This window comes from Corvus brachyrhynchos, unplaced genomic scaffold (genome assembly GCF_000691975.1).
Source record: "Corvus brachyrhynchos isolate BGI_N302 unplaced genomic scaffold, ASM69197v1 scaffold44, whole genome shotgun sequence".
Taxonomy (NCBI): domain Eukaryota; kingdom Metazoa; phylum Chordata; class Aves; order Passeriformes; family Corvidae; genus Corvus; species Corvus brachyrhynchos.
In genome coordinates, this window is record NW_008238359.1 from 2,196,528 (window position 1) to 2,218,739 (window position 22,212).

Consider the following 22,212-nt stretch of genomic DNA (forward strand, 5'->3'; position numbering starts at 1 on the left):
TACACACACTAAAATATAGAAAATCTAGAAATAATAACTTCTAACCCAAATACAAAACAACACATGACATCAGCAGAGGAGGAGAGAACAGCAAGGTGACCCTAAAGCCCAGGAGTTTAGCTTTATCTACCCATTGTCCTTTCCCTTAGGAAGGGAAGAAGTTAATAAAGTGAGCCATCTGATTTAATTCCACTCTGTTCTGTTATGACTATATTCACTTTGAGCATGGAGGACCTGCCTGCTCCACTGAAATAAGCAGGTGACTTTGCTCAGCTGCCAGGAGACACCAGTTGGCTGCAGTGCTTGACCTGAACACGAATGGGATTGCTTAGGGATGCTGAAATTTTTATGTTGAAAGATATTCTGGCCCTGTGCACAAAACCACACACACACAGACAACCACTCAAAATATCACCCCAATGTCTCCAGGGTCTAGTTTTTGGAGGAGATGGAAGCCCAGAGCTCCTAATGACAATAGTGAGGGTACAGGTGCCCAGCAGTGTGGAGAACAGGCAGAATATTTTATTCTTGAGCTGGGTAGACTGTGTTAAAAAATACCTGTCCGAGTTGGACAGAAATATCTGGGTTTTAATCTCAGTGTAAAAATAATACTCCCATTACTATTGTCTGGTGGGTGGGATTCTGCCCAATGAAAATGAACATTTCTGTTGAAAAGGCAGCAGAAGGGACTGAATTTTATCCAGAAAAAGCAGTTTTCAAAGACTCCTCATAGGACATGCCATTTCTGCCTGCCCTCTGAGGAAATGCAGATGAGAAAAGCTGCGTCTTGACAAGAACTTTTGTAGCAGTATGTGAAGCTCAGGCCTGGCCAGCAGAGCTGGGGTGCTGAGTGCTGAGGTTTCAGCTCATGCTGCGACAAGATGGGACTGTACTTCCTTTTGTAAGCAGCCAAAATTAAACACATTAATGAAAAAAAAGAAAGCTGTCTAAGTTCCCAGACAGGGACTGGGAAGTGCCAACTTCCCCCTGCAGCAAGTCAGACTGAAGCAATGCAGCAGCTTCTCTTGCTGCAACCTCCAAAGGGCAGGGATGCACGATGCCCGTGAGGTCACAGGTGCACAGCACCCTCCTGCCATGCTCCAGGACCTGTTTTCCCCTTGCCACAGCTGCTGCTCCAGGTTCAGCGGCACAAAACAGGAGATGGGACAAGGATCCTTCCCAGGTCATCCCCCTCTGCTTGAATATGATCCAGGCACACTTGAGTAATTAACAACAAAGTGACCCATATACCCTAATTATCTGGCGAAGCACCCAGAAGTTTATTAAACCTCACAGCAGAGCTAGACAGTGGATTGTAAGTCTACAGATGTCAGGAGAATAGGGGAAAACTGAGACAAAGGACACAAGAGTTACTCAGAGCCATGTAAGTCGTGTGCTCCAGGCTCAAAGACCTCATCAGCCTGGGTCCTCCACCCTTTTATGCAACAGTGTTGTACTTTATTCTCAGTGGAGTCTTGCTTTGTCCTAGTTTTGATATTATTGTTTCTAATTAAAGTCAATAAAATGACCGATTAGCAATGAAAACTCAAGCTGGGTTGATGAAAGCCACCAGAGTAGCTGAGCATTTATTTAAATAACCATGTCCCATGCTCTAGTTAACAGAAATATCCTACATAGGAGTGATACAAAATGTTTCAAAGATTTCAATAAAAAAGGTAGCTAAGATGTTTTTCAAACTTAATCATCCCATTGACTCCTACTCTCTGCTATAAAAATTACATTACCAACATGTTGAGGGGGGGGACAACTGGGTTAAATCTTTTTCCTTTCAAAGCAGAAAAAACCCATCTTCTCTAGAAACTGCATTATAAGAGCCATGAAGAGGAGATTTAATTGTAATTTATTTTTCAGATGAACACTGGTTTTACAAACTCTGCAAATATCAATGACAACAAGAAAAAGCATCAGTGGGTGCATTACTGAACAAAAGCAGTCATGGTTCAGGCCACATTCTAAAGTTTGGGTGTAACTATTTAAAACCTCCAAAGCCTCAAATTCTGTACTAACTAAACAAAGTAAGCAACTGTATAAAAAAAATTACTAAAATCCACATAAAATGCAACATGTTCCAGCTGACTACAACATGTATCTATATTCTATTCTACTTCAGTACAATCACAGCTAATTGAAGAATTTCAGGGCATGTGCTAATGGATTTGTGCATCTATTTTAAGGAAAGCTGTGGAAGCAAATAGGGATGAAGCTGCCTGACTTCACATCTTATCCTGGAGTTGCTTCCCAAGGCATAGAGACTCCCTGAGAAGCAGGAGCTGCAGCCTGGACACAAGGCAGGTTCATGCTCTCATAAGCTATCAAGTTTGCCACGGCATTGGTTTGCCACTGATGGTCAGCTGAGCTGCCCACAGGCTTCTTGCTTGCCTCAGTCATAATGCCAAACAAGTTTGGAGAAGTCACCATGAATGTGGCTACTATGGCACAGGAACATGTGGGCAGAGAGCTGTAACAGCCCTATTGTCACTCACAAAGCCACAGCTTCCTGAACCCCTGAAGGTCTCAGCATTGTCTGGGCACACAGATGAAGTGGAGCTGCAAGGCCCTACACACACGTGGATACTGGGTTCTTATGACATAGATCCTACAGCACCTACCACTGATTGGATAGGGATGATGAGGTATTCAGCGAAGGAAAAGGGACCACGCACTGGATTCAAGACAGAAACATACTGGTTTAGCTTAGCTTACTTGTAAAATGAGGACTGAGAATTTCAGCTGATGACACCTTTCACCAGATGAGCACAAAACCTGTTCTTCTCTTGCTACCTGCACTTGATTTTTACAGCAAGGACATAATACAAAGGCCACATAGTCCAAGACTGCTGGGATTGCATTCAGCCCTCCATGTGAGGACCCCAGAATATGGCTGAACTGCAGCTCTCCTCAGCACACACTCACCATGCTTGCAAGCAGATTACCTGTTTCTCCTCCCAAAAAGGTGGAGAGGAAAAAAGGACCAACAGGATACCCATGTGGACTGTAAAGCTCCAGCTAGCCAAGCAACTCTAGACTCACTGTTGTACCTACAGAGTTCATGTATTTGGCTTCCCAGTAATATTAAGTCACTAACAATCACTGCAGCAGTCATGAACCAGACCGAAGCATGCAGTAATTGATTAAAACCAGACATGTCACGGTTGCTTTTTATAGATCCAATTAAGTGTCAGCCTAATTAATGGAAGTTAGTGCACTAATTATAAGAGTCTGCATTATGACTCAGACTGAAACAAATGTTGTGCAAGAAATGTCAGAAATTTTTTTCAGACATCCAAGATAAATAATTACACTTATTTTTGTTACTTCTTAGCAACAGGAATGTTATACAACTGGACATCATTCCTGCAGCTGCATTCAGAAGTATTTAAAATTATACAGTGTAGAGCAAATATTTGTTCAAAGACAATGCAATCTGTTTCATCATTAGCAAGTCATTTTGGAACCAAATTTTAAGAGCGTGTGTTGCCAGACTGCTGAGAATGAAGCCTCTTTTATGGAAGGCAGCCTCAAACACATCTCTGGGTTCTGCAGTATTTTCTTGAACGTCAAAATGACAGCTCTCTCATTCTCCATCCTCCATGCTTTGAAAAAGTTTTCTTGAACATCAAAATGACAGCTCTCTCTCTCATTCTCCATCCTCCATGCTTTGAAAAACGCTGAAGCAGTGGCATTTTAAAAGTGAAATCAGTGTGATTTCAGCACCTTCTGCAAAAAACAGGAAATTCACTGAATTCAGCTCTCTACAAACTCAGGCAGACACAGCCAAAATAGTCTGGATGACTGAGATGCTTTTTAGACCCTCTCTGCAACCTGAAAAACCAGTTGCAGGATTGCAGAGAATATTTGGATTAGGCAGAAGAGCAGCCTAATACATGATGGTTTAGAAATCAAGAGGATGTGCTTGAAGAGAGGGGGATTAATTATGCTGCAACTAAACCAAGTTTGATAATTAGGTGTTAACAGGCAGAAGTCAGTAAGAAAGGCTGAGATTTTAAGATAGCAGGAAAACACAAGTCCTGGGGATGTTGAACTGAAATTGAGCTAGAGAGATAATTCACCAAGATGGTATTGTGCCTGAAATAGGTGGAGAGGACAATGAGAACAAAGGCAAGAAAAAACTTAGAAGAAGAAAATTACTTGGGCTGGAAGGGAGCTCAGGAGGTCATTGGTGCAGTCTTGTGTTCACAGCAGGGTCAGAAAGAAGGCCAGACCAGCTCAAGGCTCCATCTAGCTGTGTCTCCGATGAAGAGCACATAGTTTCTCTCATCTTTTCCAATGCTTGACTGATTTCTTCACGATTTTCCTCCCTAGGTCCACTGAGACCTTCAGTTGTTTCAACTTATCCCCACTGCCTCTTGTCCTCCTGTCATTCACCACTGCAAAGAGTGGGGCTGTCTTGTGGAGAACCTCCTTGCAGGTCCTAACAGGCTGCTATCAGGTTGCCCCTCAGCCTTTCACCCATTTGCAGTGAACTTCAAGAGAACATGAGATGAACAGGAGAGGAGAAACCTAGTGAAGGCCTGGTGAGAGAAAAGAAACAGGTCTAAGGAGGGCAAGGAATAAGGAGATAACTTATGCTGCCATTTAGGGAGGGGATAGCTCCCAGAAGTTTTAGGAAAAGCAATTTTATTTAAGCTCATGATGCAAAAGGCAGAACAGACAGTGCCTGGGATGAAATGTGGCACCAGGGAAAAACACTGATGTTAAACTATTAACAAGAGGGGCTGAAAAGAGAGGAGCAGGTACAACCTGGGGGAAAGGAGAAGAAAAGAGAAGAAACTGCAGCCAGCAAGCTGTACTTCTTGACAACAATTGGCTTTGGCTTGTCTCCAGTATGCCTCTGAATCATCTTCAGCTGTCATGGACCCTCCGGCCCAGTTCAGGTCCCCAAAGGGGCCTTTGCCCTCCCCAGAGGATCAGGGGGCACAGAAATGCCACATGGACTTCACAGCAAACCAATGACATTTAAAACAGATATCAGGACACAGACAGCCCTACACTTTTACCACACACACTGGTTACTGACTCATCTGAGACTGAGGAGACTGAAGGGGAGAGCTGTATTACTGAATAAAGACTTTTCTGGAGACCTTAAAAAGCCCATAGATTTACAGCAGCTGACAATGATTCAGACACGCTGAGCAGACAAGCTAGATGCCGTCACCGCTACGATGAGGCACAGTGAAATGAGAAGTTGTGCCAAGTAGGCCATTTGTGTCACACTGAGAGACAAGATGAACTCCTCTGACCTTGCCTTCAATAACAAGCAGACATAGCACAGAAGACAGTCAATAAACGCAGGAACATCTCTCTCCCCACTTTTCCTCAAAGAAAAAACCTGCCAACTATAAATGGCTCACTGTTCTCTCCTGTGATCAGGAATAGCATCCCAAGCAGCCCTGCCATGAAACAGAGCCCTGAGCCCTGGACAACACACAAGCATGGGCACTAAGGTGATACTCTGTGGTCTGCAGATGAACTCTCTGCAAGGACACAGAAGATGTGATTCCAGACTCACCTGGTAAGTCTTCTCCATACCTCCCCTTTCCAGCCTTTTCCAGCCACAGCTTGGAGGTTGCTCATGAGCTCTGTAAAACTAAAACGTAACCCCAAAAATACGTAACTGCCTATTTGACCTTCTGTTACCTACTACATACACCCCCATAGACAAATTCCTACCTGCCTCTCATACCTATCCTGCTCCACCTCTGGTTTCTAATGGACTTCTGCAGGATCTGTCTGCCTCCCAAGTCCTGCAAGTCACAACAGAATATGGGCAAAGAGTGGATGGGGAAGCTTCTCCTAGCGTTTCCATCTCAGTCTCCTCCCACAAATTCTCAGGGACAAAGTGTTCTTGAGTGCCTTAAGACTGCAACATGTCAACACTGTATTTAAGCTAAAGGTAATTTTGGAAGCCTGGATCATTTTATGGACATGAAGAATTTAGTCTGGCTAAAACAAAGGGTAAATTTCACAGAATCAAATTCAAAACAGATAAATCTTAACTGTTTTACCTGATTTGTTTATTGGGAAGACCAGAATATTTCCATTTTGGAGGTGGAAGACTCACTTTTTACTACTCTAAAGATTAAGGGTGAAAGTGTCAAGTCTGTCAAAGAGAGAGTTCTCTTTCATAACGGGTTTGGTCTTCATCTACACTGAATTTTCCCAATAAATTAACTAAATTAGTACATTGAGCCGCTGGAGCGAAATCAGCACAATAAGCCTTATTTGAAGGCACATTTTTCTGAGGACTTGCAATGTGGATTGTCCTCAGACATGGTACTTCAGCCAAATCACTGCTGGCCAGCTGATAGAGCCTGCCAGAGACCAGATCTCAGGCAGGTAGCACTGCAGCTGCTTGCCATGCGTCAAGGGGCTTCATCTTGCACTTACGGTGACTTTAAAAACACTTTTAAAAGTGATCAGTTTCTGTCCAGTGGAAACCTCCTGAAAATGGAAGAGATAAAACCTAGCTTTGGAAAATATGAACTGTAGAGATCAGCCTTTTCATGGGGGAGTTCTGACCTGTACTTCTAACAGTATTTGCTGTCCATACTTCATATGCAATGTTAAGAATCAGTGCTGGAGTTTTTTTATGTAATCACTGTTGCACAGTTTAATTGGATGATGATAAATAGCTGCAGTGAAGTTGTTCAAAGGGCAATTTTTGCATATAAATCAATACATACAAATGTTTTCAGAAATCTCTTTTCTGCCTGGTTTGTTCTCCCTGAGAGACATGGTCTCTTCTCAGACTGGCTCAATGTCTGCAATATGCTGAAATACTCAAGCTACATGTTCTTGATAGACAGGATGTTTCTCATGTGGTGCCCCATCTGCTGTGGCCAAAGCACAGGTCACTTGGCAGCCAAAGACTGGCGTCATCTCAGATATTAGCTGGGGAAAGTCAATGAGGAAGAAGTTTCTTTAACTGAAGGGGGGGGAGGTTTTGGTCCCTGGAAGATGGGATGACATGCATTTGTATGCGTTAGACTTAACTGACTGTCATGTCTTGTGACCTTTACTGAAAGATATAATTCCACAATTTAAATAAGTCCAAAGAAAGAATATGGATTCTAATGATCAACCTGAAATACAATCTCACTCTATTACATCAGTCTGTACCCCTTAAATAGCACACAGCATGCTCTAAGATAGAGCAGAAAGCTAAAGTGGGCAAATTACCTCTCTGGTAAATACTTCTTCCATTGATATCACTCAGATGCACCTTGCTCTCTAAGGATGGATAAATAAAAAAATCAATGCTCTTCAGCATGCAGTACATTACAGCTTCATGTTCCTATTTTACAGTAGTGTGTTGTTCTTACAGGCATTTTAAATGAATCCACGGCCATCTAAATTTAGATAAGCTGTGTTTATTCATAATGAGCATAGCTGTTCTGGGAACCTGCTCCTTTTATTTTTATTTTATTTAAGTACACTGAGTTTTTGAGGCCTGCAGCTCAAGTGGTATTGAATCCCTTCAGTCTTCAAAAATAAATGAAGTTCTTCTGGATGAAAAAGCACTGCAGTGATGCATCACACAGCATTAACTCTCTAGATGCTGTGAGACCCTCCAGAGCATAAAATCATTGAATGGTTTGGGACGTGACCCCAAAGACAGTGTTGTTCTAACCCTCCGGCCATGGGCAGGGCCAACTTCCACTATCCCAGGCTGCTCAGAGCCCCATCCAATCTGGCCTTGAACACATCCAGGGATGGGACATCCACAACTTCTCTGGTAAACCTATGCCAGTGCCTCACCACCCTCAAGTAAAGAATTTCTTCCTAATTTCTAATTTAAACCTTTCCTCTTTCAATCTGAAGCCATCCCCCCCGTCCTGTCACGCCATGCCCTTGTCCAAAGCCCCTCCTCAGTTCTCTTGTAGCCTCTTAAGTACTGGAAGGGGCTCTAAGGTCTCCCCAGAGCCTTCTCTTCTCCAGGCTGAACAACCCCAGCTCTCAGCCTGTGCCCATATGAGAGCTGCTCCAGCCCTCTGTCTAGGCTGGCCTCTCACTGCCCATCATCCAGTCACTGCCACTCAGTCCATTTCTGGCAGATATCTAACTGATACCAGTGGGGCAAAATTACCAGTTGGAAATATCCCATAGACAAAAACTTCTAATTTTGCTCACCCTGCCATTACTTCCAAATGGAGCTGGCCAGAAACTGTCAGGAAGGCAGGCACATTGAAGAAATGGGTCTTTTCTGCAGATTCCTTTGCCTCACTTGATGTCTGTAAGTAATAAAATGAGCAACAAGTCAGACTATTAGTGTTTAAATAAAAAGCACAGCACCCGGCTTATTTTCCTTCTTTTCAAAGCATTGATTTTCACTTTCCTACCAAGATGAACAGAGAGGAGGAAGAGAAGAATCTCTATCATTTGTAGTTTGAAGCTTCATACAGCACTGCCTTCAAAACTCAATTTCAAGCCTGATGAGAAAATGGAGGAGTGTTTTCTGTGTCAGTGCCACTGACTTTCAGAAAAAACTTTAAAAAACAGTGTTATTTTCTTTTCATGGGGAAATGAATTTGTTTCCATTGGAAAAAGACAACCAGTAATCAAAAAAAAAGAGAATGCAATATCCTCTTAAGACTGTTAATTGAGTTCTCAAAAATATCACGACTGAAACAATATTAAATCAGAGACACATCACAGCTTACATATTACATAGGCACTGAAAAATAAACTATGTTTCATTTCAGCTTTTGCATGCTTTTTTCAGGTCATAAGATATTTTTAGCATAAAAATCTACAAGTAATGGAAAATTTAGGAAGCTCAGTGTTCCATTATGAAAAACTTAAAAAAAAAAAAAAGTCCCAAGAGACAATAGCCACAGATTTTAAAAAAGACACACAAAAACTGGTCTGAAAACAAGAATAACCTTTAATATTTACTGAGGCTGTCAAGCACTAGAACAGGTCGTCCACAGAGGCTGTAAAGTCTCCATCTGGGGAGATATAAAAAACTCAGCAGCAGAGTACTGGGCAACTTGCTCCAGCTGACCCTGTTTGAGCACAGTGAGATGGTTTAGATGATCTCTAGAGGTCACAGCTCTGTGACTTTTAAAGAAACATGAAGATAAATGATACTGTGTTTCACCATCTTGTATATTTCAATGTCATCCCTAAGCTCTGGAGGAGCCAAAGGTTCAGGAGAAAAACAGAATGAAACTTCAAAGCTAACCTGAGGTCTGGCGGATCTACATTCATTTCCAAACGAAGACTTTCTTCTGAAATAAGTTTGAAATACCCACTTTTCAAAGTGTAGTTCCTAGGAGTTATGCTAAGTGTTGCTACCTCAGCTAAGTATGCCACTACCTCCAGCCACCCTACTCCTCAACTTGCTCTGTCACAGGGAGCCTTGTCTGCCTGCCTTTGATAGCCTACAACCTGCCATTTTTCTCAATGGGTTTGAAGGTGTTGCTTTTGTTCTCAAAAAGCTCTGCTGCTCATCACAAAGATGAAACAGTGACTTCCAAAAACCTCAGATCACAAGGTAGTTTTATCTCTTCACAGCATCACACTAAAGAAAATAGCAAGCTTGCCTTGTTCCACAGACATCAATGAAAATATGATAATTTGTGGCTGTAACCCCAGGACTGCTTCCTTCGTTTCAGAGGTTTTGAGGTTCTAAAAAAACCAAACACCAAACTCCAAGGATGCAGACGCATCCTATTGTTTTCATCAAATAAACCCAGAGCATTTGCTCAAAAGCAATAAGGATATTAATAAACATCAAACATTCACATACCGCAGCCCTAGAACCATGACCAGAACACTAAAGAGAAGAGCCATGTACCACTGGTTTCTCTCTCCCTGCAAGCTTAGTTCAGCTCTATTTCCTGTTTCACCAGTGAAAAATCCCACCTAATCCTGTAGGATGCAACTTCTAAACAATGAGAAAGAGACAAACTGGAAGCAAGAAAAGAACAAGAATCAGCCATGAAACCTCAATGCTTCCCCCCCAAATCCACAAACAGGTTACACCTGTCTCCAGGAGCTGGGGCCTGGTTCATTTATAATGACTTTGTGTCATTTTTCATTCTCCAAATCAGATGTGATCTCAGAAAGACATAGGGAAAATAGAAACACAGGAAATGACTGGAGAAAGTGAGACAATCTACAACTCAACTGGGCTTCTGAAAACCTGCAGCCCATTTGAGAGGACACTGAGAGAACCCAAGACGTATGTTTGCATTGTGAGCAGCTCCTGGATGGCTTCTGACAGAAGGTGAAGGGTAAACACAGCAATATTTAGATAAAATTTTACTGCCCCATCACCATTCGATCACCTCGCCTCTCCACAGCTGCCCACTTCCTCTCCCTCATCCTAAGGCACAATACTCAATACAATGGGTATTGTGAGCTGCAACACAGCTCATGCAGAAAACTTTTCCATGCAGGAAAAATTAAATGCCTCCCTTTTTGTTCAGAAAGGGCACCTTCAGCAAGGGGAGATCCCATAATTAGCAGCTGCACATTTCACAGGTACAAACATCAGCTAAGCCACTGGAGGTGATTCCTCCACTTTACACACTTGAGCACAGGCAATATTCCCAAGCACCTGTGCCCCAGATTCATGCTCAGCCTTTTAGATCAAGCTGGCTTCTTTATTACATGAAACCACAGCCACTGGTACAAGACAAATAAATGGTAGGGGACACTATCCCTTCACTGCTGACACTGGGTGAGACTGGTTTTCATGACCATGACTAGCAAAATGAAGCAACAACACTGTGGTGTTTTTACTTCAATTAGATGGATGTTTCCCCACTTCCCAACCCCAAAACACGGACTTGATAAAAGATTAGGAGGGAATTATGGGTGTCCTTTTAAGCTCTCTCAGTTCCAAAGTCGAAAACCTACCCAACTAAGAATGGGGGAAGAGGGAGAGGGAATCTGTATGAAACATCTTGGTGTCTCAGAGTAAATGTGCTATAAACATACTATTATTTGACATCAACTTCAAAGGCTTTTTATTCTCATTCTAAATACAAGAACAACTGGATTTAGTACCTGTTTTGTTCTCCATCTCCTCAAATGTCTAATGATTTAATTTAAAATTATTCCCTTTGATGTCAGTCTTGTATTAACTTCTCCTTGAGGCAATTAGCTTCAGGAAAGTACAAACTGTTTGATTCCGTCTTACACTCTATGCAAGCCAAAAGCATGAAGGGATCAGAGAAAACTTGAAAAGCTCATAGAAATCATTGCTGCAGCTCTACCCCAGGCCCACTCCACTGCGCTGCTGCAGCTTCCCAGCAACACATGTTTAATCCAGATTTGCCCTCTATGACACCCCATTATAAACATGATTGGATTTTCCTTTTTAGACAACCCCTGCAAAATTCCTAACTTCCAAGAAGTCCTCCTTGCAATTCCAGTCCTAATTCTGATCAGCTGGACTTGCACCGAGCAATAGCAGCTGGTTCTGCTAAGACAAACATCTCATAAATATGTACTGGAACACATAACATCTCATAAATACAGACTGGACAGGCGGATATGAATCAGGTAGAAACAAACAGAAACTGGGAGAGCTAGAACATGAAAAAGCAAGCCCTCCCTCATCTCAGGTGCAGCTTACCCTGATCCCTGCTGAGCACATCTCTGAAGTACCAGTCTCCCAGGAACTGGCTGCCTCCCAGACCATCACACATCTCTAGAAGGGAAAACACCTGACAGACACTAATACTGTTATGTTTAGCTGTGATTCTCCCCAGCAGATCCCAGCTTTCTTTGGTGCTGACAAGGATATTTTTCAGTAGTACCAAAGGGATGGTAGGAGTAAGTTTCTGCATGTTCAGCAGCAGGTACATATTGCTGGTGCCACAGCCATAAACTTACACCTTCAGGAAACTAAAAGCTTTGACATTCACTCCTGTGGGCGAGGGGCAAAAAACCCCCAAAAGACCAACACTGTACAATCTCCAGATGCATTTTAGAGAAGAACTATACCTGGAATGGTTCTTCAGGTTTACAGTTAAATATCCTTTCTAAGTAATGAAATGGCCTGATCCAGATTCTGGGTTCAGCCAAACACCATCCAGGTGCCATAAGGTGTGTGTGTGGGAAGAGACAAGCCTCACATAGAGCACATTGTACCTCCACTGGAGCCAACAGGTAGAATGCAGCACTCTTTACACGTAGAGAGAGAGTGGTCCCAGGAAGGGATAAGGCCACAGGCAATAAAAACTGCATGTGAAATCTACTTAAAGGAGCTGTGAATGCATGATACAGCTGCTGGGCTTTGGAAATCACTGCATGCTGAGTTCTCTCAAAAGGCTGCAGCTGGGCAACAGGGAAAGTGCTGTAGAGACCCACATTGAACAGATGGAGAGTCCGGGGCCAGACAGGCTCTTACAGAGCACAGAGAAGCCCCCACCTTCTCCACAGCACCTGTGGGTGGCCATACAAAGAAAATTTTCCAGGGAGCAAAGTGGAAAACAGAGCAAGAGACCCAGAACGCAGGGAGCCTTCAACACTGCAGACAGAGTGGGAGGCTACTGAAAATAGCAGGGAACAGACATGCAGCTGGGTCACAAGGACAAAAGTAAGGCAGATTTCCTAGGACGCAGCCACAGAAGGCGACTGGGTAAAGTTTCTTGCAACATACAACGCTGCTAAGAATTTTAGACTTCAGAAGAAAAAAAAAGAGAAAAAAAGCAAAAAAAAAAAATGCAAGGAAAGAATTTGTGCTGAGGTGGAGGTGCTAAAACTGCTGGTATAGGGGAATTATTTTCAGATTAAAATAAAATAAGGGCTACCTGCCCCTGCTGATCTGCATTCTCCCTATTTCAAGAATTACCTTGTCCTGCTTTAGATGATACTACAACACTGCTTTCAACAGTCAAAGCTCTTCTAGTGTTTTCAAAAAATTTACTTTAAGGAAAGAAGCACAAACAAGATGCTTTCTCCCCTGCATGCTCTCACCACAGGAAAACAATGTCAACAGTGCAGAAATCCACAAGCTGGTGTTGCTGATGTTCTCCATGTGGGTTAAGGTCTGCCTAGTCATTTTCACACTTCTGGAAGTTTCTCCTCAAACCTACACTTTTCAGGTGCAGAAGTTTCCTCTGGAGTTGTTACCGTCTTGTGACTTATTTATTTTTTAAAATGTCCTCTGCTTACTGCACTCTTTTCACCACTGCAATACTTCATTTTAAAAACATTCAGTTGATTTGCCCAGCAGAGAGGGAATGGATTCTCCCCCATCCCAAGTCCTAGTATGAGAGCATCCCAGCCAAAGCTATGTACAGACTAATCAGTACACCCAAAACCAAACAAAGATAATGAGGAAGCTGAACATATAAACAAACACAAATCCTACAGGATTAAGAGTTTTAGGAATCAAAGACCATATTTCAAAAAGCCTTTTCATTCTAACTTCAGATACGTTTTTCCCCCATCTCTTCAAGTTCACATGTAAAAACATATTCCTACTCTCTTCACTTTCCATCACGTCTAAAGAATGCACAGGCCTGAGCAGCCATCAGACATTAGTCAAAGGATTAAAATTGTGCCAGTCAGAGAAAACAGCTATTTAAAGGCAATAGTTCGCAGTGGGTACAAAAGCAACCTCTACTTGGGTTCTTAAGGCTATGCAACTGAAGTTTTCAACTTACTCCACCTGCAGCAGGTCAGCTGAACTGGTGAGACTGTTAGTTCTATACACTGCCCAAGGGAACTGAAAAAAACCCCAAAAGGCAGAAAAACCCCAACCCGTTAACAGAAGATGTATTGTAACTACTACAAACTCAGGAGCAATAGGATACCAATTCTGGTTGCAACTATAAGATAGGTCTTAAAACTTAAGGAATAGGATTTAAATATTTTTTGAAACTGAAGAATCTAATTTGAGGGTTGCTTTCATCAATTCCATCACCAGAAATCTTAGCTCCTCCTCAAATATAAGAGGAACAGGAATTTATATTCTCCCTTGGCCTTTTCAAACAGTGAATTAAAGGCTAGTTTAAAAAGTGACTGAATAGAGCAGACAGGAATGTCTTGATAGCTGGTTTGGTTAAAAGCACAGGAAGATTCTGGGCTTTGTTGCAAATACCACACCCTCATTATTATGTCTGACACCCTTCTACCATTCTTATTTTGTGTCTGACAGCCTCACATGCACGGCCCAAGGCAGGCTTAATCTTCCCCACGTTTTCACTGTCAAAAAACAATGTCACTGCTCCAGTGGAGTGAAGTGATCCCAGCAGGATAGCAGGCAGTCTTAGATCTCTGCTAGCCAGGACCAATTGTGAACAGGGCTTTGCAGAAACAAAACTAAGTGCTAAATGAGGCCAGACAATGAAGCTGTACTCAAAGAAGAAACAGGAAATCAGGGAGAACTTCCACGTTCCCAGCAGCAAGTGGGTTTGTGAAGCCCTTCCTTTGTGGCACAGGCCATTTAATGGGGTCTGACTTGGCACTTACAGCAAACTTTTCAAGCACAGCTGTAGCTACATTTCTCCAAGACAGGTATTATTTGCACCTCAGCAATCCCATTGGAGAGGAGTAAAATATCTGCCTTGAACCATGATCCAGTTTATACAAGTTTCAGGCTCACAGTTGAGCACCTAATTCAACATTTGCATCAGGGCTTCTGTCACTACCAGCCACCTACGCTGCAGTCCTGCATCCTCTACAGCTTTCAAGTGGATACAATTTGTACCAAAGACGCAATACACTGTACAGCTGCAAACTGCATAATGTTTCCATCATTAAGTGTCACTTGTTTTCACATCTTAATTTGCATGCAACAGCCCGGAGTGAACCCTGGGTAGCATTAAGGCATCTCATTTAAACAGGAACAATTTAGTTTAGCTAATCAACCCTATTGTCCGGGCAAGCAAAAAGCTGAGCAACATGTACTGGTCTGGAAGGGAATCACTGGTAGCACACGTTAGACCTTGAGATCCTGAAGAACAAGTAGACAGAAGCCTTTTTTGTCATGAGGCTGTGCAGAGTGGAAGACACGATCCCACAGCAAGTAACTGCTACCTCAACAGTTTTTCTTTCGCTTACAGATGAATCACCAGCAAAGCTGGAGCCAATAAGCCTAAGTGGCAAAGGATGCCGTTGCTTGAGACAGAAGAGTGAATTTCAAATACAGAAGTACAAAACTCAGATGGAATTCCGTATGATTAATGACTGTGGGGTCAGGAATCATGAGAAATCTGTGGGGAAGATCTTAGTGGTTAGGGCTGTGTTTCAGTTTCACAGGAGGTTCCGACCCATGATGTGAAGTACTCTTATAATGATAGAGTGAGGCAGTAATTTGGTGGTTATGGGGAGGCTTGACAATATTGGGGGAGAATTCTGACATACAACAGGTGTAGCTTGTAGGGACACACTGAAAAGGAGTTTCAGGTAGTGCTGACTTCTTTTTAAGGATTATCTCATGGTGAATTATATTCTTTGTTTCAAAGCTAACAAATATTTGAGTGTAGTAGTCTGTCCTGAATGACCCATCCCATCTCTTGGGCTCTTATGATCACATCTTTCTGTTTACTAAGATGTTCCACCTCCCTCCATTATTCCTTGCAAACTTTTCCACAGCACCAGGGATAGAACAACCTCATCAGTACAAAAGGTGCTGATTAATGCAAAAAATAGCAATAAAAAAAAAAGATAATGCATCTGTTTAACTGTCTAAATTGTAAGTTGAAGAAAAGGATCACTATATTAAAAAAATAATCACAGGAGTACATAAAATAAGTTGAAGAAAAGGATTGCTATATTAAAAAAATAATCACAGGAGTACATAAAAGGGTTTATAAAGAGAGACATTTCCTCTAACCTTCAACAACTCAAGAATTGCTTTGCCAAAAAAAAAACCAAAAAAAAAAAAAACAAACCAAAACTTTATGCAACCCAACTTACCCCAATTTGAAAGAGTTCCCCAGCACCTTCACAGTCATTGGATGTAATTATGGGGGTATGAATATGCACATATCCATTATCCTGGAAAAGACAGAACAGCAAAGTTAACGAGGTAAAGATATTGAACATCACCCTCAAGGATGACATCAACCAGCACACGTAACTTGGCCATTAGCCCCCAACCAGGACAGCACATGTAGTCTTTTGGGCAGCTTCTGCCTTACAGGGACAGATGACAAACTAAATGCCAGCACGATTTACAAAGCAGTGTTTACTACCTGTGTGTTTTCCTCCAGGCTTCATAACCCAAAGAGATTTAGGTCATTACTATGAGTTTTTTTGCAATGGCCTGTTTCCACACCATTCTCCTTTCTTCTCACTTCCCCCAGCATTTTTATATTTTTGGGCAGTTTCAATCAAATTCACCCCTATGACCTCAACACCTTGTTTCTTTCAGCTTTTTGGAAGGCAGTGGTTAGGCAAAGGACACTCTTCATGTGCTGCATTAAAATAAGCAATCAAATGTGTTAGATGACAAAAATCACACACAGGATGAAAGAGACACCTTAAAAACACCCAAACACCAATAAAGTGTCAGTCCTACCTCATATCTTCTAAGATACTGAAGTCAAGCTGATTTTAAGAGACAGGGTATACCCTGGCTTGGTCATGTTCTAGGTACCTGCAGAATTACACATTCATGTAATAGTTCATAAATCCAGCAGAGGCCTCCAAAACAAGGAAGGCTGAATGAAGAAAGAGCCCCTGTTCTCTGGATTTCTCTGCAGTGCAGCCATAGGCTTTTAAAACAGCTGCAACCCAATATTCAGTGGATGGATACATCTTAGCTTCACAGCTTTTACCAGAATAATACAATTCAGTCAGTCACATGAGAAGTCCTGGTCCTTACCACCAGCTAGTTAAGGGGCTAGGAAGACAGGAATAGTATTTAGTGCCCACTCTCAGAATCAAACTAAAATTAATTTGGAATGAAAAGCTCATATGGACATGCAATGCCTTTTGTGGCAATACAATAACACAACCAAGAGGGAGCAAAGTCCCTGCAGTCAGCTCTAGGCTACCTTGGTTACAGGTGCAAAGACCTCAGCTCCTCACTGGGATCCAGTTACTGCAAAGAAAGAAGTTTTGGATCCAGAACAACTTGCTTTGCCTGGGGGAGGAAGTTTCAGTCTACCAGCACAAAATGTGGGCCTGTGACACAGTTCCCTGCATATTCAGACCCCTGTTGGTTACACGGCCTCCCAGCTCTACAGGAGATGTTTGAAAAAGGCCTAAATTCCTCATACAGTGCTAGCAGATGCTGTAAAGAAGCACATTTCACACAGAAGATTCCTTACATGCTTTGGAAAGTAATGCAAACTGCACAGATCTGAAATAAAAGAATCCCCTAAAAACCTCTGGGATAATTCCCCTTATAAAAGCTTCTAAAATAATTCACGTTGCATTACTGGCCCTCACAAACCTGGAACTTAATGTGCAGAGTGGAAGTTGCCATACACAGTGCAACTATCTTACTGTGCCTAGGAACAATGCTCCTATCCTGCATGGACCACAGTTCTCAGGAGAAGATTTAAAGAGGACATTTTAGCTTTCAACATCCAAACCAAAGGCACTTGGCAGTAGTCATTCATTCCTGGAAATGAATAGGCTAAAAAAGAGATGCTTTTAAAGTTACAGAGAGTCTCAGTAATTTTGAGTGTGTATTCAAACAGCTCCACTTATTTTCTTCCACTATTAAGCTCCTTACAGCTCTGCAGAGTGAAAACGCTCATATTGTTCTTTGTAGCTATGGTATGTTCTGACATCGTCACATTGGAAATTGCAATATTCTTGGGATGATGCAGGTAGCAATTTTAGAAGACTTCCTTCCATTAGAAATGGAGCAAACAGATATAGTACAGACATTCCTGGTGCTAGGAAAGTTCTCACATAAGCATGTGTAAATATCAAGTCTGGGACCAAATCTTCCCTATTCCTTTAAAAATAACTTTAGTGTAGCTGCTGCTGCTAAATTGATGATACATTCTATTTTATAATAGAGCTCTGCTCTTGAGCATTGTAAACAGGAAGGTATGTCAGAGCCTGAGCTGGAGTTGATTTGGAGAAGCAAAGCCTGAATAAGACTTTTTTTCTATCTTGGCTGCCTTCGGTGCCCAGGTTTGGAAGCACATATCGTTGTAGGCAATGCCATCTAGTGGCTTGACACCGGCACAGACTGATTCCCAACAGAGCCAGCTTCTGCCTTAGGAGCAGGCACAATCCTGAAACCAGCACCTTTACCTGACGTGGGATTTCTATTAAGCTCTTAAAAAAACCAAAAAACACCCCCCACCCCAAAAAAACCCACAGAAGTCATCCAAATGCCATGCAATTCCACAGACACTTCTTAGAGCAAGCAAGCCTTCTTTGCCACTGCAGGCAACAAAGACCAGCAAACCTGGGACCAGAAATTCATCTTTACATTTCTAACCTCTTCCTTGGGCCACACTAATTATTACATATGAATTTTGTCATCAGAGTGCTCTGATGATTCTATTCAAACTAAAGCCAGCTTATCTGAACTAAAACATGTTTATTTCCAGGAATAGCTTTAAAAAAAGGGCTCAGGTGTGCTAGAAGACTTGTTACCTTTCTTTATCTACTCACACAAAGAATCACATGGCCTCTATGTGATCTGGCATCAGAGCCAATTCCCTGCCCCCCTGCCTGCCCAAAGCCTGTGCTGTGCCCACAGCTTGAGTGACACATTCAGAAAACACAGGTGGCTCCCACCCATCAGTTTGAAATGCGTCAGAACAGGAGTCTCCTAATGTCAGCCAACAGCATCCACACAGATTTGTACTGCACTAAGAGAAAGGCAAGAACTGAGAATAACAAGAAGCTCTGAGTCAGTTTGTCTGTGTTCCTGTATCACAGATTTTTCCATGTGGGAGGAGGTTTCTGTCCAAGGACCGTAAGGTCACTGCAGAGGATAGGTTAAACAAGTCCACATTATGTTGTGTTCCACAGACCACACGCTTGCAGGCAATTATATTGCAACACTGTGAAAGGGATAAATAACAGGAAATGGGTGGAAAGACACTGACAGGCCACAGATGCGCTAACCTGATCATAAGCAACAGTCTGGCCAAGGCCCAGGCCTGGAAAGAAAACCACTGTGTCCAAAATCCATACCATGCAGGCAAGATGTCACACTCCTTCCCTCCTAAGCTGCTCCCATAAAGCCAGCCTGGGTGGAGTGCTCTACACGTCAGGCTCAGTACAGAAGGGAGTACCTGGAAGAAGGAGTGGATGCCCGCAGTGGCTTCGCTGCGGATTCGCAGGAGGGCGCCCAGCGTGTTGCTCCTGCAGCGCAGGTGAGGGAACTGTCGGACATACTCCAGAGGGTGCCTCTCCTTCATCTTCAGGGGAAACGACTGAAAACAGCAGGGAAATCAAAATAAGGGGATGAGAACTTGGGAGTCAATGCAGTTTTATTGCTGTTCACAGAACACCATCTCTCCCTACTAAAACTCAATCACAATTACAGACCACAGAAGAACTAGATGCTTTTGCCTCTCTTTTCTGGTTATTTTGTGTATTTTATAATGCTTACTGCAGAGCAAGAGCCATGAACACAAGAGGAGGTATTAGCACTCTAAAATGCTCCACCTTCTGGATGCTGAGCCCCCCTAAAACCTAGCTGTTCACCTCACTGCTGCAACAACAAGCTGGTTCTGAACGTGCCTGTGGTAGATACGGTTCTTCCAGCTGCACAACCTGGAGTGTCTTGCCAGTTCCGCTGTTTCTCCAATTCATATCCGAGCCAAACTTACCAGGTAAGCCACCTGCACAATTAAGTGCTTCAGGGTGGGACAAAGGCAAACTCTTAACTCTCAGCCTGAGCAAATTTTCCATGGAGAAATGGCTCTGTCCCAGAAACAAGCTTTCATGGTGATCCCATGTTTCTCCTTTGATGCAACCTACAGACACTGCTGACAAATCAAAGTCTGCAGGACCACTCAGACTGAAAGAAAATACAGTTTCAAGTATGCTTTGCTGGATACTTGGACCTTTAAAACCTGATTTCCAGCAGTCCCACCCCTCTTGCTATAGTGACATACCCAAATATCACAAGGTCCCACTACACGAATGGTTTCAGCTTGCAGCTCCATGTTTTGCATCCTATGAGGGCTTTTGACAAGCTTCCCTTGAACTTCCACTGCACTTCCAAAAGTCAGGTCTCTAAGAAACCAAGAAAAAAAACCAGCTTAACTAGGTGCTGATACAACAACATTCAGAAGAGACATTCTTGTTAATTTAGCTGGACCACTTGAGATCACAAGAGATGCTGTAGCCATAGAACTTAACTGATGAAATGAAAAATTATTAAGTGCAGAGGTGGGAATGTGAAGAGATTCAAAAAGCTATAGAAGAATTTAGGACAAGGCAGGAATGTTGAACAAGTGGGGAGAAAAGTGACAGGTTTCTATTAGAAGGGGTTCTTGGTGGGGACAAACACAGTATATAGTAAAAAATTATTTTTAAAATCTTTAAAAAACCAAGTCACACACAGAAGTTTCCTGGATCATCCCAATACTCCCAACCCTAGCCCAGTAAGCAACTGAGAGTAACAAACAAAAATTAAGCAATAAAACAAGTGCATTATTTTACAATAGAACAGATGTGCCTATCCAGGGGCTATGCCTGGTGTGCCAGCCCTCCAGTCGTTACAGAAGAGCAACAGCACCCTCCAGAACCTGGGGGACAGTTATCCCTGGCTACCTCATGCCATTTCCAAGCAATTCCAACAGCAGACAAGAATGCCTACACTGCTGCAGCTACTAAGAAAATTGGGTCCAAACTGATCTCATAGGATTCATCAACTGATCCACAAGGCCTCAGCAAAGTGGAGACAAAGTAGTCTGACATTCTCCCTCCTAAAAGTGCATCTAGAGACCACAGACTGCAGTAGTGTTTTTCCTGTGGTCAGGTGCCAGAGGCTGGCAAGTCCCTGGCACAGGAAAAGAGGCCTGGGCAGACCCCTCCAAGCACTGCTCAACACATATATTTCTCCAGTTATTTCAAATGGACCCACCTCTTTTCCAGGCTGGGATCAGCAACCACCTGGAGGCTTTCCAGAGAACTCCCATCATTTATGTGCAGGAACAAAACTTCCTTCTGGGATCGGACAGAGCGGACCCAGCCCTAGAGGAAAAAGAAAAAGAGATTTTGTTATTTCTTGGCAGGGATGCTGTGAACTCATGCTCTTCTTCCAGCTGAGCTGGACACACCACTTCAGGCCAATTTCAGCTTCTTACTGAAATCAAAGTAACTGTTTCTTTAGGGGCAAAAAAATAATGATAATAAAAAACAAAAAGAGAAAAAAAGTCAGTGTCAGTTTTTCTTCTGACTTCAAAGCAGAGAGAAACAAATCCTCAGGCAGAGACATCCATCTGAGGCAGAGTTTCTTCCTGAGAACAGCAAGGATTAATAAGATGTACCTGCATCTTTGCGGAGCTGAGAATAGAGAGCAACAAAGTGCTCTGAAGATGTAATGTGTTTTGGCAAAGAACATATTCTAATCAGGGATACCCTTTCCAAACACTTCTTACTAAAACAGGAGAGACCAGTAATGCACCTTTCTTCATTACAACACACTCAAGATGGTTCTGATGGTTTTTAGCATCAGTTTTGTTGTATCCCTATAGAACGGTTACAACCTTTCAAATGTGTTCACTAACTAAACTGCTGGACTGCTAAAACAACGATGCAGCCAACAGATTCACATGAAAAGCTACATATTCATGCAAAACAAAAATAAAAATTATTGCATTAGATGTTTCTCCTTTCATCTTAAAATCAAGACTGCTTCACTGCGCCCATGGGAAAAAAAAAAAAAGATATTAAGAAAAAAAATTAGAAATACTTTGTCCAGTTTCATGAAAACAATTAAACTAGTAATACCCAAATTCTTTGTAACAGCAAAACAGTAGAACTGACTGTGTACAGCTCAGGCTAATGTCTTAATTTGTGGTTTTTTATGACCTATAAATTTTATTTTCTTTTTAAGGGAAATATTAAGTCAGTACCAAGGCAGTAAGTAACAGTAAGAGTGATGCCATGAAGATTTATGCCTTTTCTTTTATACCCCTGTTATACCTTTTTACAACTTCTGTATTCCTAGTGCTTTTTGCCTACATTCTTGGACTTGTTTGTCAAGCTAAGAGACTAAACATTTTAGAAGCTTCGTAGCTAGGGATCAGTGTGCCCCAGACCCCAAGGTCC

At 42.4% G+C, this 22,212-nt stretch overlaps 1 protein-coding gene across 3 annotated transcripts in view; it reads right to left on the minus strand.

Annotated features, from left to right (window-relative positions):
- NARS2 (asparaginyl-tRNA synthetase 2, mitochondrial (putative)) overlaps nt 1–22,212 on the minus strand; it is a 50,671-nt gene that overhangs the window by 26,096 nt on the left and 2,363 nt on the right. Inside the window, exons 2-7 of one of the 3 annotated variants that reach the window (XM_017735900.1) lie at nt 21,023–21,132; nt 20,049–20,169; nt 19,221–19,361; nt 15,925–16,005; nt 8,173–8,273; nt 5,552–5,629 (exon numbers count right to left, since the gene is read on the minus strand). In XM_017735900.1, coding sequence (XP_017591389.1) covers nt 5,552–5,629; nt 8,173–8,273; nt 15,925–16,005; nt 19,221–19,361; nt 20,049–20,108 — 461 coding nt within the window. In that variant the 5' untranslated portion in view covers nt 20,109–20,169; nt 21,023–21,132. Of the gene's footprint in view, nt 1–5,551; nt 5,630–8,172; nt 8,274–15,924; nt 16,006–19,220; nt 19,362–20,048; nt 20,170–21,022; nt 21,133–22,212 lie in introns of those variants that run through there. The other 2 variants (XM_017735898.1, XM_017735901.1) reach the window with 2 other exon arrangements.